Raw genomic sequence first — 13,209 nt, 5'->3', positions numbered from 1 at the left:
CCTTGAGATTTTCTGTCCCATTCTTTACAGCTTCCGGCTGAGCAAGCAGGCACCCGCAAGGAATACAGCATATCCTTATTTAGTTGGGCTGGAAGGATAGATTCTCTCTCGCAATACAGAATCGTGTGACTGGACAAAAGCCCTGGTTATTGTCTGATAGGAAGAAGTGAGGAAGTCTTGATCAGAACTGGGAATAATTCAGAATGTATCTTTCATTAATGAATTTCCTTGAATTATATGCTATATTCAAAGCCTGTCTGGAACATCGTGTTTCTGTTCACCAACCATTGAAGGAAACCCCTAACTTTCTTGCAGGGAAAATACTTTGAAATCCAGTTCAGTCCAGGTGGGGAACCAGATGGTGGAAAGATCTCCAACTTCCTTCTGGAAAAATCCAGGGTGGTGATGAGGAACCCCGGAGAGCGGAGTTTTCACATATTTTACCAGGTTTTCCTTTATGTTTTTTTCTTTCTTATTTCCTTATACCTTATCCACATTAAAAAAATAATTTTTTCTTCTCAGCTCTCAGGTTTAGACAGTCTCTTCTGCCAAGCCAAGAGTATTTATTCCTATAGTATGTATCAGTCAGTGTGCAAAAAACTGTGGGGATGTCCCTACCTGCAAGGAGAGTAAGTTCTTGGGGACAGAAGACAAGAATTTCCCAAAAGTTAAATAATCAAGGAAGTGTTAATATAACTTCAGAACAAAAGTAGGAGTGCTTGATTCTTAGCCCGGCAGGAGTCCACATAGGGACCGTGTGGCTGGGAGGGTGAGGAGAGGTAGGGAGGCGCACAGGGGAATGAGGTGGGGAGAGTGCCCTGGCAAGTCCAGTGGCCCAACAACGCCTGGACCGGTTAGTAAGGGCGGAAGTCTCCCGAAGGGGAGCTGTCGGAGAAAAGACTAGGGATGGGCTAAGGATCTTTAATCCCCGGTCAGGAAGGCCAGACCTGGACGTCCAGAAGCCACCAACAGGCTAGAGCTGTGTGCGGGCTGGTCTTGATTGTGTCCCAAGGCTTCGGGTAGCCTTGCATTCGCCTACTTTTTTAAAATGTTTTTAAGTACTTAAGAAATATAATGATACCCAAACAATGTCTTTATGTATGAGTTTACGTATTAGCATTTCTTTCGTCTATCAGGGATCCACATCAGACTTTGTGTGAAGGCTTGCAGCTGTTTTTTGTCTCAGTTTTACTTTGTTGAAGATCATTGGATTAGAAGGAAGTTAAAGCTGTGTCGGGAGCTCACACCCAGCCTTTTCAATTACGTAGCTATCTCAGAGGATGGCACATCATTCTGGCAGGTGGCTAGCGTGTGATGAGGAAGTTTATTTCTGCGGCTTGGAGAAGTTCAGAGTCAAGGAAAAGCTTACAGCCAAGAGCAGCATGTGTCCGCAGGCAGGAGAGGGTTGAGAAGGTTGGGGGGGGGGGGGGTTTGAAGATGCAAATGAGGGGCTGCGTGATGTGGGTGGGGAGGACGCACAGAAGGGGGAAAATAGGAAGGGGGTGGCACGAGGATATTTTGAGGAGGTGGAAGAAAGCTCAGGGACCCTGATGTCATGGGTGACCTAGAACTTCTCTGTAATGGAGCTGAGATGACATTAAGAACTTGACGGAGGTGGAGAAGGAGGTGGAGAAGTACGGCTACGCCCTTTCTCTCCCTAAACCCCTCCGGGCTGGAGCAGGGTGTTGCTGGAGCCCCCTCGCACAGGCTCTACGCATCCCTTCCCACTTCGTCCGTCCTTCAGTGCTGTTTTCCAGGTAGTCTGAAATCAGTCGTGGTAGGATTATTTACACCGTAAGAGTCAGCAAACACTATAATCCATTTTTCTCCCCACGAGTTGATGTGTATTTTTCTAGCACACCACTGGGGAGCCCTTTAAGAGGGTCTTGCTCAGACCGAAGGCAAACATCAGAGCGGGAACAGAAAGCCCCGGGACCGTCCATCGGGCGGGAGGTTTCAGAAAGTCAGAGAGCGGGAACTGGGGCTGCAGTTCCCAGGCATCTGGGGGTGGGGGGAAGAAGCGCGAGGGGCAGCTGCACTTTATAAAAGCCATCAGCAAGTTGAGCAGGAATGAAGTGGTTATGATCTGGCTTGTTTTCCACTCTTCTGAGGGCTCTCACCCACACAGCCCTGCAGTCCTCCTCACTGGACGAGGGGCAAATTCTCAGCTCCTGTAGGTCTTATCAGAGTTCAGAACTCGAATTTGCAGAGATGATCCGCGACTCCCCCAAGCCAAGCAGCTATCCTGAGGCCCGTAGTTTGGAGACCAGGACCACCCGTCGTCACTGCAGAAGGCAGGGTCAGAACGTGCTCATCACCTGGGCCCGGGAGTGGGGCCTGGGCTTGGTGGGCACACCACACACACCCCGCTCCCTTTCGTCCAGCTCATCGAGGGCGCCTCTGCAGAGCAGAAGCACAGCCTGGGCATCACCAGTATGGACTATTACTACTACCTGAGCCTCTCTGGGTCCTACAAGGTGGACGACATTGACGACAGGCGGGAGTTTCAGGAAACGCTGGTAAGTGAGGGCTCTGGGCCAGGCAGGAGGGGCTCTGCGTGTCACCTGCAGTAGAAGGGGCCAGGGGAGTTAAGAGCAAAGAGCAGTGGGACATTTCCCCCTCATTCTGCTGCAAGCACCCTGTTTCCTTAAACCCATGGGTGAGCGCCCTTCAACAGCCACACGCCCAGCTGCCCGAGCACCACCGAACGAGCTGAAATGGCTAAAGGAGTGAATTCCTCACCCCTCCCACCCCCATCCCCCAGGCGCTCTGGTTACCAGGTGGACACTGTTGTAGGTAATATATTTATCATCCTGGTATACCTAGAGCTTAGGCTGTTGCTGAGCTGTTGCCTCAGAAAGGTGAAGCGAAGACCACCCTCCTGGTCTTCTCCAGCACCTCCAAGTGCGTTCCCTTCACCCCCACACTGAATGGGCAGAGGGCGGCCCTCGCCTCCCTGCCCTTCAGGCGGTGTGTGTGTTATGGTCCCAAGGGTCAACCCCGGTACCTTACCGAAGGGTCACATCTTCAGGGAAACAATTCAGTAAGTCAGTCTAGAAATTTCTGGGGCTGGGCTGTTCACCCATTTAGCCTCCAAGAACTCTATACTGCCTCTGCCTTTCGGGTCAGCTTCCTGCTAGGCCCACCCCTCAGCCCATGCCCATGTATGAGGCAGGGGCCCTGACAGGGCAAGTGGAGGTGCGGTTTGAGGGGAGCTGACCTCCTGCTTGTGGGAGGGGGGCAGGCTGCTCAGGCAGACTGCATGCTGGGTATAGGAATGCAGACCGCACCATGGGGCCACATGGCCTCAAAGGAGTGGGGAGAAGAAATGGAAATGGGGGACCTGCACTGGTCCTAGCGTATGGTGCTCTATAGCATTCAGATAAATAAGTCTAGGCATTTCAGCTGTTTTTACTGAAGTTAACGGACCTCAGAAACAAGACTTTTCTGTTACACTTTTATGTCATTTGCTGGAGACTTTTGATCAAGATCCTTTCACAAATACAATCTATTCCCACCCTCCTGATGAGGCAGAAGATCTCCAGAGTCTCCCTGGAGTAACTGGAAAGGGGGCATCTGTGCTCTTGGCGGGAGGGGCGTGGCAGTGAGGACACCCCCGGGGCCCAAGGACAGGGTGCAGACTGTGGGTGCAGCTGCTGCTCCCTCTGCGTATCTTTGCTCCTGGGGATCTCCTGCGCGGGCGGGATCCGAAGACACAACTGCCTTCCCAGCGTGCCTCTGACACTTGAGAAAAAGGGATGAGCGCGCCGGGCAGTGACCGTGTCCTACGGGGTCTCCAGGCTGCCCCTGCCAGCTAAGCCCCATGTGACCGCACACGTCCATGCAAGCTTCGGCTTCTTCATTACGTGCTTAGCAAGCTGGCGGCCAACCCACCCGCATGATTTCTCTCTCCTCTCCCAGCACGCGATGAACGTGATCGGGATCTTCGCAGAGGAGCAGACGCTGGTGCTGCAGATCGTGGCGGGCATCCTCCACCTGGGGAACATCAGCTTCAAGGAAGTTGGCAATTACGCGGCGGTGGAGAGCGAGGAGTGTGAGTAGCTCCGCGCACGGCGGGTGAAGGCGGGTGAACGATCGGTTAGCTCCGGCCGAGGTAACCGGCCGATGTCCTTTGCTGGGGTCTCAGCCCGGGATGTGGGGAGGTGTGGTGTCCTGTTGGGGCAGAGCAGATGGCCTTCAGAGAGTCTGGCCTCTCCTGTGCACCTGCCCTCCTCACCACATCCCACACCAGGAGGCCGTTCATGAGATGTTTCACTTTCAACATACTACCTGACTTGGGGGAGTCTGGCCCAATTTCACACTTTGGTTTAAAAATAAAGTGATGCCCCTTAATGAGATGAGAGTAATAGCTAAAGAACTCCTAAGATTTGTCTCCTAAGAGAAATCTCTGTACCTGACCTGTGGGGTCTCCATGCAGGTGGAGGTCCTGAAGAGCAGCTGGTCGGGTTTATGTCAGGATGGGAAGGAAGCTCCCAGTTGGAGCTTGTCTGGGGGCCGGTTTAGACCGGATTCTGGAAACAGAAACAAATGGGCACTGGCTATCCTGTTGACATTGCCGGTGATCGCCTTTCATGGTCCCCTCTGCAATAGTCCGAGGCTAAAGACTGACTGAATGATCGTGTTTGCTCTTTGGGAAGAAATCGGTCCTTCCTGCAGACCCGTGATCGGTTGTGTGTGCTGCCAGCCGCCATGGCCAGTGTGGCAGGCAGCTTTAGCCTCTGAGGCCTCAGATGGTTTTCCAGGCAGCACTCAACCCACACAGCCTTTAACCACCCAGGAAGACGTTTCTTCCTTTCTCAGCATTCTTCCAGAATGATAAATTTAGATGCTTAGTAATAAATAGTATCCCACTCATTGCTGACAATGCAGGGAGGCTATTACCATTCCAAATAAGGCTCTTTTAAAAATATTTTTGTTTTCTTTTGTGATAAAAAAGGGAAGTTCTGCTAACTTTTGATGTGTCTCTGATAAAGATGAATTATGTTAACCAGGGAAGTGGGGGGGGTGGGCAATAAATACACATGGTCTGCATAAAGTCTAGAAACAGGACCTAATAATAATCACTATGTTGTTAGATTTAACGTACATTTTCCTTCCCTTTTAACAAATGCACAGGGGTATCCAGGAGGGTCATTAACACTTGTCTTTTCAGCATGGACCGTGTGGGTTTCTTGGTGGTTGCTGTAGAAGCACGATGAATTTCTCTTGCCTTCTTGGATAGTACAATCTTTTATTGCCTCTTTTTGCTGGAGAACAAAACAACCCTGACACAGCAAGCCTTCCCCCGTATGCTTGAGCCAAGAAGTGGTTCATTGCACATTGATGTCGGGAGGAAGTAGTCTCCTCAGCCAACTGGGTAAGGCCCAGGATTGGCAACTGCCTTGCAGTGCCCGGATTGGAGTGGGGGAGATCAGGAGTGGGGGAGTGGGGGAGATCAGGAGAGGCTGTGCTTGAGACCAAAGAGATCTAGCAAAGAACTGGGCCCTCCTTCTGAGAATTTCTTTCCTGCTCCTTTGGCGTACCTTACCGTGAGTCAATCCCTTAGCTGAGTGTCCCGTCTACCCCTTTGCCCGTCATCACCTTGTTCCCTTCCCCAGAGGGCACCAGAGTTGCCACTCTCCTGTATTCCTTTCAGGGGATATGTGTTTCCCGAGCCACGATGTTCGTCCATTCTTTTTTCTCCCTTTTGTGCCTTAACGGGGCACAACACGTCATGTTCTACAGTTGCTTTTTCACTTCACATTATATCTTGAATGTTATTCTAGTCGTTAAGAGCATCGTCTCTTTTTAGCTACAGTGTTCCATTACTTGGCTCTGTGTACTTGTGCTGAACCAGTCATCTATTGAGGGATGATATCAGGGCAGAACCTCTGCAATTACAACACTGAATGAACGCACTGAAATGAATAACCTGGTTTGTTTCCTCTTTCTCATGTTTGAGTATATCCCGTGGAATACATTTATTTTTATTTTTATTTTTTGAAGATTTTGTTGATTTATCTGACAGAGCACAAGCAGGGAGAGTGGCAGGCAAAGGGAGAAGAAGGCTTCCCACGGAGCAGGGAGCCCGATGCAGGGCTCGATCCCAGGACCCTGAGATCATGACTTGAGCCAAAAGCAGACACTTAACCAACTGAGCCCCCCAGGCACCTCCTGTGGAGTAAGAGGGAAGTGTTCACCCACGTTTTTATAACAGAAGAAAGCAGACTTTCTGTAGCTATCGAAGAAAGGATGGTAGGATTGCCGTCACAGCTGACCTAGTAAAGCAAAACAGCCCTCAGTGACAACAGATTTTGTTACTGACCTGACCCCAGACTAGTGGAGCTGTAGGATTGCCTGAGTCAGACCTGTATGCAGCTGAGCAGTCAAACAGACCTTCACTTAGGCACATGTGTCTCTGCCCGAGTCTCTACAGTAAGATGACATACTTTTGGAATCAAGTCTTGCTCCCAAGGTGGTGGTGTTGAAGGGGGAAAAAAAAATACATAAATAGTAATGGGAGCATGAGTGACGATGCCCATCTTTTTTTGCCTTGTGGCCGATGGGTTAGAGAGTACGGAACCTCAACACCGAAGACAGCCCACATTTACCTTGCCATTTCTTTTACATTTGTCCAACAGCACTTTGTTTTTGCTACGTCTTTTTAGTTTATCTCCTCTGTACTTCAGATGCACACAGAAAAATTATTCCACCTTTGCTTTACACTTCAGTGCAGTAACAGAAATCCATTCTCCTTTTCAAAATGCGTTGAAACGTTACTTTCTAGCAGGTTCCTTTATGTTCTACATAACTCTGATTAACAATATCAGAGTTACAGTAGCATTTTGAAACTAATGCCTCCTCCCTCCCTGACTCTGTCCCTGCCCTGCCTCCCTGCAGCCTCCGAGCTTCTGTACTGACGTCCTTCTCCAGCCACACCTGCACACGCCCTCATGGAAATTCACGGCCTGAAGGAAGTCAGTATGAGAGCCCTGTAATTTCAGCACCAGGGCAGCCGCTGAAGAAAATACAGGGCCATAAAAGCTTGTAATTGAAAACATGGCATGGATTTTTTTTTTTTTTCCCCAAGCGAGTACCAGATTTCCTCTCTAAACTTCTTAGAGGTCTTCTTGAGTCTGTGGCTCTGACTCTTGGCCACATTCCATGCCTTGTATTTCAAGTGCCTGTGGTCCTTCACTCCTGCCTTCTTCTACGGAAGCCATGGGGGACTTGGAAGGTAGAGAGGTTTTTTTCAGTCTTAGATAAGGACCCAAGGACTTAGCCCTTTGTGTGGCATTTCTTTAGTTGTGGTCATAAAGACAATGGTGTAAACATTTTTACCATATTTTAACTGTGTCCCTATTGTAGCATGACCAGGGGCTTGGGAGAAGTGCATATTTTACAAAGCAGACAAATGGAGGTTAATTATTCATTGTACCAAAGTATTTAGTGCGTAATTACCATGAATAGTGAATTTACTATAAACCAGTGGTAATAATATCCACTGTATCAAATGCGAAATGGATCTAACTGCCTAATGGTGGCATGGCTTCCCCTTCATAAAGGCTCTCATATGTCAGACACTTTGGGAAATGTCTCTTGATTTTCCTAACAACCATGCATGTGTCTAGTCTGGCTTACGGGCATCTTACGTCCTTGCCTGTGCAAAGCTTAAGTTTCAGTTTAGCAGAAGAGACATTTAGATTCCTTAACCTATGTGTTAACATGAAACAAACCAAGGGAACTGGCCATTGGCAAATGAATACCCTGGATTTTGTTCCCGTGCCCTTTGTGAAAGGAAGCCGTTCTAGAGTCTGAGCATTTCCGTAGAACACTAGCAGAGATAATAAATACCTTGTTCTGGCGTTACACGTCTTCCGAATGCCTTCGCTGACTTAATCTCGTTGGAAGGTATCTACTGAGAAATGTCAGCCTGTTCGTTCTAACACCATCTGTGAAATTCAGATTATCCTTTATTGGGAGGCTTGTGATTTTTGAGCATTAGCATAAAGTCTTTAACAAAATCCTTTTATCAGAAACTTTTGATACAGTTTTATGTGGAAAAAGAAGACTCCTATCCAAGTTTGGAGTTGGGATTTGTGTGCATGAAAATCTTTCATGCATACTACAAAAAAGTCTGAGCATTCTTTCATGATCCAGAATGGTGTCATTTATTCACATTGGAGTGTTTCGAGCAGGAATCAAGAAAACCCATTAAATCACTGGCCCTCCTCTTGGCAAGTTTGCATGGTTTGCAACAAGTTACTAAGCCATCTTGCAGCTCTTCTCTTCGAAGACCAAGGCTGTGTTACTACATGTCCTCAGGAAGGGATGGGTGTGCTGTGACACGCACTGCACCAATGCCTTCCATTTCACTCCATCTGCCTCTCCCAGAGACATCTTGTAAATTACACCTCCTGCCCCAGACTTTCACTCCAGCCCAAATTTCTCCTCCCATTCAAGGACCCCCCACTGTCAGAGTTCCCCCTAACCTTGTGACCGCCTACCTTTCCAGCTATGGCCAATGCTGGTGCACTTGCTGCATCTCGACCGTGTCTCCTTCCCTGCTGCCTTCACCCCTGTGCCCATCCCACTGCTCTCCCCTCTTTTCCTCTGCATCTGTACAAATCCTGTTCATCCTTTCAGGCTCCACCGGAATCCCACATCTTCCTCGATGACCCCAGCAAGTCATAATAGTTTCCTGTTCTAAATGCTTCCAGGACTTTATTATCTCTCTGTCTCACATATTCAGCTCTTCGTAGGCTTCTTAATTTGGCAAACTATCCATGCCTCATCTAGACTGTCTTCAAGATTTCTTAACATTATGTGTTCTGTCCTCTTTAGTAACTCTATGCGTGGTAAGTCCTCAAGAAATAGGTAATTATTATGATATTGAATTATTACTCCCATGATACCAGGTGCTTCAGCATCTTTGGGAATGATGCTGTGAAAACACCATACCAGAAAGGAAGAAAACAATTTTGGGAGCCAAAGAAATGTCTCTTGATTTAGTTCCTTCCGGGCTGCCCTCCTGCAAGCTGGAAAGATGTCCATTTTAGGCATGTAGCTGTGATCTCACAGGGGGATTGGTTCACCATCCTTCTTGGATCACTGATTTGTATTATTGGAAGTCTTAGCCGTCAGAGGAATTGACTCATGTAATAGAACAATTGAGAAAAACAACGTGGATGGGTGTGTGCGGGACTGCTGATAAGCGGTCTTCGGTAGAGTGAAAGTTTTTGGGGGGCCAATGATGGTGTCTTGTAGGTGCACATGCGCACACACAAAAATGCCTCCACATGTTTGTGAAATGAATTGTTAAAATTCTGAAAGACCATCATGTTTCGTTTTGTTGTCTCTAGTTTTGGCTTTTCCTGCGTATCTTCTGGGGATAAACCAGGACAGGTTGAAAGAAAAGCTCACAAGCCGGCAGATGGATAGCAAGTGGGGAGGCAAGTCGGAGTCCATCCACGTGACCCTCAACGTGGAGCAAGCGTGTTACACCAGAGATGCCCTCGCCAAGGCTCTGCACGCCCGGGTCTTTGATTTCTTGGTAGATGTAAGTAAACACAAGTGAACGTTGGTGGCATTTCACGTCTCCACGCTTAAAGATTAAAACTACTAAGAGCTTTGTTTTCATGTTTTAGTCTGTTCCTTATAACCTTTAGCTTACTCCTCCACTTTTTATCCATTCACCCTGGAATCACTGAATCCCACCTTGGCTTCTAGAATTGTCCAGCAAGACGTTAAGATGGTAACAGCTTCTTATGACAAAATATTTAGTAAAGCCAGAACCACAGAACAGAAAAAGGGGAGACGTGTGGTCATGATACTTGGTTGACTCTTGAGCCTCAGCTTTAGAATACTGTATCACATATTGTTATGTTACACATTAATCCCAAATTTAGTGGCTTAACCATTAAACATTTATTCTGTCACAGTTTCTACAAGTGACTTAGCTTGATGGTTCTGACTTAAGGGTGAGGCCGAAGTCCAGAGGCTACTGGAGCTACAGCCATGTCAAGGCTTGACTAGGCTTGAAAGGTCTTGTCCTAAGATGGCGCACTCCTAGGGCTGTTGGCAGAATGCCTCAGATCCCTGGCACGTGAGCCTTCTTTTGGGACGTTTGAATATCCTCACAACATGGCAGTTGGTTTCCCGCAAAGGGAGTGATCTGAGAGAGGGAACATGGAAGAAGTCAGAAAGCCTTTTTTTTTTTCCCTTAAGATTTTATTTATTTATTTGACAAAGATCACAAGCAGGCAGAGAGAGGGGGGGAAGCAGGCTGCCCACTGAGAAGAGAGCCCGATGCGGGGCTCGATCCCAGGACCCTGGGATCAGGACCTGAGCCGAAGGCAGAGTTTTAATCCACTGAGCCACCCAGGCACCCCAGAAGCCAGAAAGCTTTTAATTTATAAGCTTGGACCCCAATCTTGACACTCTGCCATATTCTGTTGATTAGACGTAAGTCAGTACAGCCCACAGTTAAGGGGAGGAGAATTAAGTTCTACCTTTTGAAGGGAAAAATATCAAAGTTTTTTTTAGATATATTTTAAAACTACCATAGAGTGTTCTATAATTCCATAATCCTATCTACTTGTATATACATATGCATATACACACTTATGTATATATGTGTACCACATAGATTCTGAAAATTAGTCTTTCAGCAATATGAAGCTGCCAGTGATAGGCTGTGTTAATCATCATATCCTCTGAATGGTAGAAGAAAACAGCAAACACTTCTACCATCCTTACTATGTGCCAGATGCCATTCTAAGTATTTTGGAAAAAAAAAAAGCTGTAGGATTCTTCCCACCACCACATGATGTAGGCATTATTATCCCTGTCTTACAGATATCTTAGGCACAGAGAGGCTAAGGAACTTAGCCAAAGTAACACTACTAGTATGTGATAAATCTAGGAATTACACCCAGGTAATTTGGCCATGTTCTAGCTCTTCTACTGCTCTTTTATATATTCAAGCTAGAAAGAACCATAGGGGGACCCTAAGGCAAGACCAGCAGCATGGCCATTCTCTTAAAAAAATCTCCTTGAACTTGGCAACAACATCTGTAAGGCTTTAAGTGTGGTTAGGTGTGGTTAGGATTGAGTAGGGCAGGGCAGGATAGGGTAATGATTTTGTGTACTTTCTGTGGAAGGTCAGGGTCATACTAAACATGAGTCATCCTTTTAACTTGTCCAGACTTCTCATTTTACTGACAAGGGAATCGTAAGCCTAGGGATTGGTGGATTTGCCCGAGGCCCTTCAGCAGGAGAGTGATGCAGAGTTGACAGCAGAACCCATGTCTCTCGTGCCTCCCAGTGCTAGGCTTCCTACCTTCCTTTCTTTTGGCCTGCCCTTTATTTTGTGTGTGGTGAAAGCTGATGAATGAACGCCCTGTATAATTAGAGCTGACATTTACTGGGCCCTGAGCATGCGCCGGGTACCAGGCTGAGGGCTCTGTGTCGTGATGTATTAGCTCACCGAAGAGGCCATGCCATTTTCTTGGCCCGGAAAACACCTCTGGTGCTTCCATATTCGTCCAGGTGTTCACCATTTCTGGGAACTTTTCTCCTCTGTCCCTCCCTACCCCGCTACCCTCCCGTGCCCCCTGGCGGAAACTGCACCCCCCCCCTCGTTAATTCTAGCCATTGACTTGCCTGTCCCTTCTCACAGTGATCCAGAACACAGGTGGAGTAGATGTTGTGCCATTCCATGGAACCCCAGACCCTGCCCCTGGCCCAGGGCAGCCTTAGGGATTCTAATGTCACTCTGGTTGGCAAAATCATAGCGAGGGTTCAGTGAAATACGTGGAAAGTGCTAAGCAAAGTCTGGCATAGGTGAACGGTAGATACACGGAGCCTACTTATATTCTCCTCGCTTTCATAATGATAACTGGTATCATTATCCGTAGCCCGCCCACCCTCTCTCGAAGCTCCTGGCCCCAGACATCGATATCCCTCCCACCTGTTACGGGGCCATTAAATGGCTACTGAACGGGGTCAGTGGAAATAATATTTTTGGATGTTGTCTTATCGGTTCTTTATATGAAGTAGGTTTTACGTCAAGTCATCCAAGATGACATTTACTTCCAATTCTCCAGACTTCCTGAGAAAAACTAACTGCCGGAAGTTCATGGCTTTCATCATGAAGATGCCATAGTAGCTTTTTCAGATCCTGGTGGTTTCCCAGAGTACTTGACCTTGCAGCAAGCCTTTTTTCTTTTTCTTTTTCTTTCTTTCTTTCTTTTTTTGGAAGCTGCAAGTCACCTCTCTTCTTGTCATCCTCTGTTTCCAGCAGGCAGTTGCATTTGCTTTATACAGTCTTGCTTCCCTGTCCCCCACGCATGGCCCTTTCTGATAGGAAACAAAAGGAGTTAATTGCCATCCTCCTTACTTTCTCCTAGTCCATCAACAAAGCAATGGAGAAGGACCATGAAGAATACAACATTGGCGTTCTTGACATCTATGGCTTTGAAATATTCCAGGTAAGGCCAGTCTGAAAAACGGGCTGTGGGAGGGGGATGCCTTTCATCTGGCTTGAAAGAAAGAATTCTAGGTAATGGGGAAAAAAACCCACTACAGTTCCTCTTTGCTTCTGTCAAGTTGTTCATGTACCTTTATTAAATAGTTTCTCCCAAATATAAACTATGTTGCTGTCTCCCGATGCCTCCATCATTTCTGTTAAGGCTTCTCACATTGAAACATTTCACTTAACCACTTAAGAAATGACTTCATAATGATTTCGCAGAAACAATTACATGCAAGCAACTTTTTTTTTTCTTTCAGAAAAATGGCTTTGAACAGTTCTGTATCAATTTTGTCAATGAAAAATTACAGCAGATTTTTATCGAACTGACATTAAAGGCAGAACAGGTAAGCAGCCCCTCTTCTTTCCTCCTGTGTTATTTCTAATGTGTTTTGTTTAAAAGATATGAAAGTCTCTCTTTGGGCACTAGATTCAAGCTTTAGTCTTATATTAGGAAATGTACTTAATAAAGTCAGGCAGAAAAACCATATGCCACTGTGACATTTTGGTCTGTGAAATGTAAACACCGTCTGCTACCGTTTCTTTCTCCTTTAAGCAAATGATGTTGTGAAGTTGGACTTATTACTGGCTGCTTTTACTACTCTGACTCATTGACCGAGTGGAAAATGGAAACCCAGTTCCAACCCCATTTGTCAATGGCATGAACTGTGTTCCAG

The 13,209-nt window shown here is 47.0% G+C and overlaps 1 protein-coding gene across 1 annotated transcript in view; it reads left to right on the top strand.

The window, feature by feature from the left end:
• The window catches only part of MYO1E (myosin IE), a 194,131-nt gene that overhangs the window by 123,528 nt on the left and 57,394 nt on the right, over positions 1-13,209 (top strand). The window contains exons 7-12 of the mRNA XM_080807694.1: positions 316-447; positions 2,385-2,519; positions 3,922-4,054; positions 9,363-9,559; positions 12,411-12,491; positions 12,793-12,879. Of these exons, the coding sequence (XP_080663820.1) occupies positions 316-447; positions 2,385-2,519; positions 3,922-4,054; positions 9,363-9,559; positions 12,411-12,491; positions 12,793-12,879 (765 nt within the window). The remainder of the gene's footprint in view (positions 1-315; positions 448-2,384; positions 2,520-3,921; positions 4,055-9,362; positions 9,560-12,410; positions 12,492-12,792; positions 12,880-13,209) is intronic.

This window comes from Martes martes (genome assembly GCF_963455335.1).
Source record: "Martes martes genome assembly, chromosome: 7".
Classification (NCBI taxonomy): domain Eukaryota; kingdom Metazoa; phylum Chordata; class Mammalia; order Carnivora; family Mustelidae; genus Martes; species Martes martes.
Note: the sequence above shows the minus strand (reverse complement) of the source record. Positions and strands in the feature narration are given on the sequence as shown.